Source organism: Pygoscelis adeliae, unplaced genomic scaffold (assembly GCF_000699105.1).
Source record: "Pygoscelis adeliae isolate BGI_AS28 unplaced genomic scaffold, ASM69910v1 Scaffold1125, whole genome shotgun sequence".
NCBI lineage: Eukaryota > Metazoa > Chordata > Aves > Sphenisciformes > Spheniscidae > Pygoscelis > Pygoscelis adeliae.
Window position 1 is genome coordinate 25,774 of NW_008824799.1, and position 497 is coordinate 26,270.

Genomic DNA, 497 nt, shown 5'->3' on the forward strand with positions numbered 1-497 from the left:
CAGGGACAAGGATGGGCGTAGGACGGAGTTGGGGACATGGGCAGGGACAGGATGAGGACAGGGATGAGGATGAAGCTGGGGACATGGGTGGGGACAGGACTGGGACAGGGGGGGGCTGGGGACGCAGGAGGTTGGAGACATGGATAGGGACTGGAACAGGGACAGAGATGGGAATGAAGTTGGGGACATGGATGGGGACAGAGATGGGGACAGGAAAAGGGTCTCGGGGTGGGGACAAGGACAGGGATGGGTCCAGGTCATGGATAGGGACAGCATGGGGACATGGCTGGGGACAGGGCCAGGCTGGGGATTGGGGCGCTGATTCCCAGCCTGGCTGACTGCCATCCCCGTGTCCTCATGTCCCTGTGTCCCCGTGTCCCCGTCCCCAGATCTCGCACAAGGCCGAGGAGTGTTTCGCCTTCAAGGCCCACCAGCAATACCGGGTGGGCTTGATCCAGCCCGCGGCCGTCACCGTCTACCGCCAACAACAGATTCGA

General features: G+C 62.6%; 1 protein-coding gene across 1 annotated transcript in view; it reads left to right on the forward strand.

Moving 5' to 3' along the window:
• The window catches only part of C3 (complement component 3), a 19,528-nt gene that overhangs the window by 17,089 nt on the left and 1,942 nt on the right, over nt 1–497 (forward strand). Inside the window, 1 exon segment of the mRNA XM_009323963.1 lies at nt 390–493. Coding sequence (XP_009322238.1) covers nt 390–493 — 104 coding nt within the window.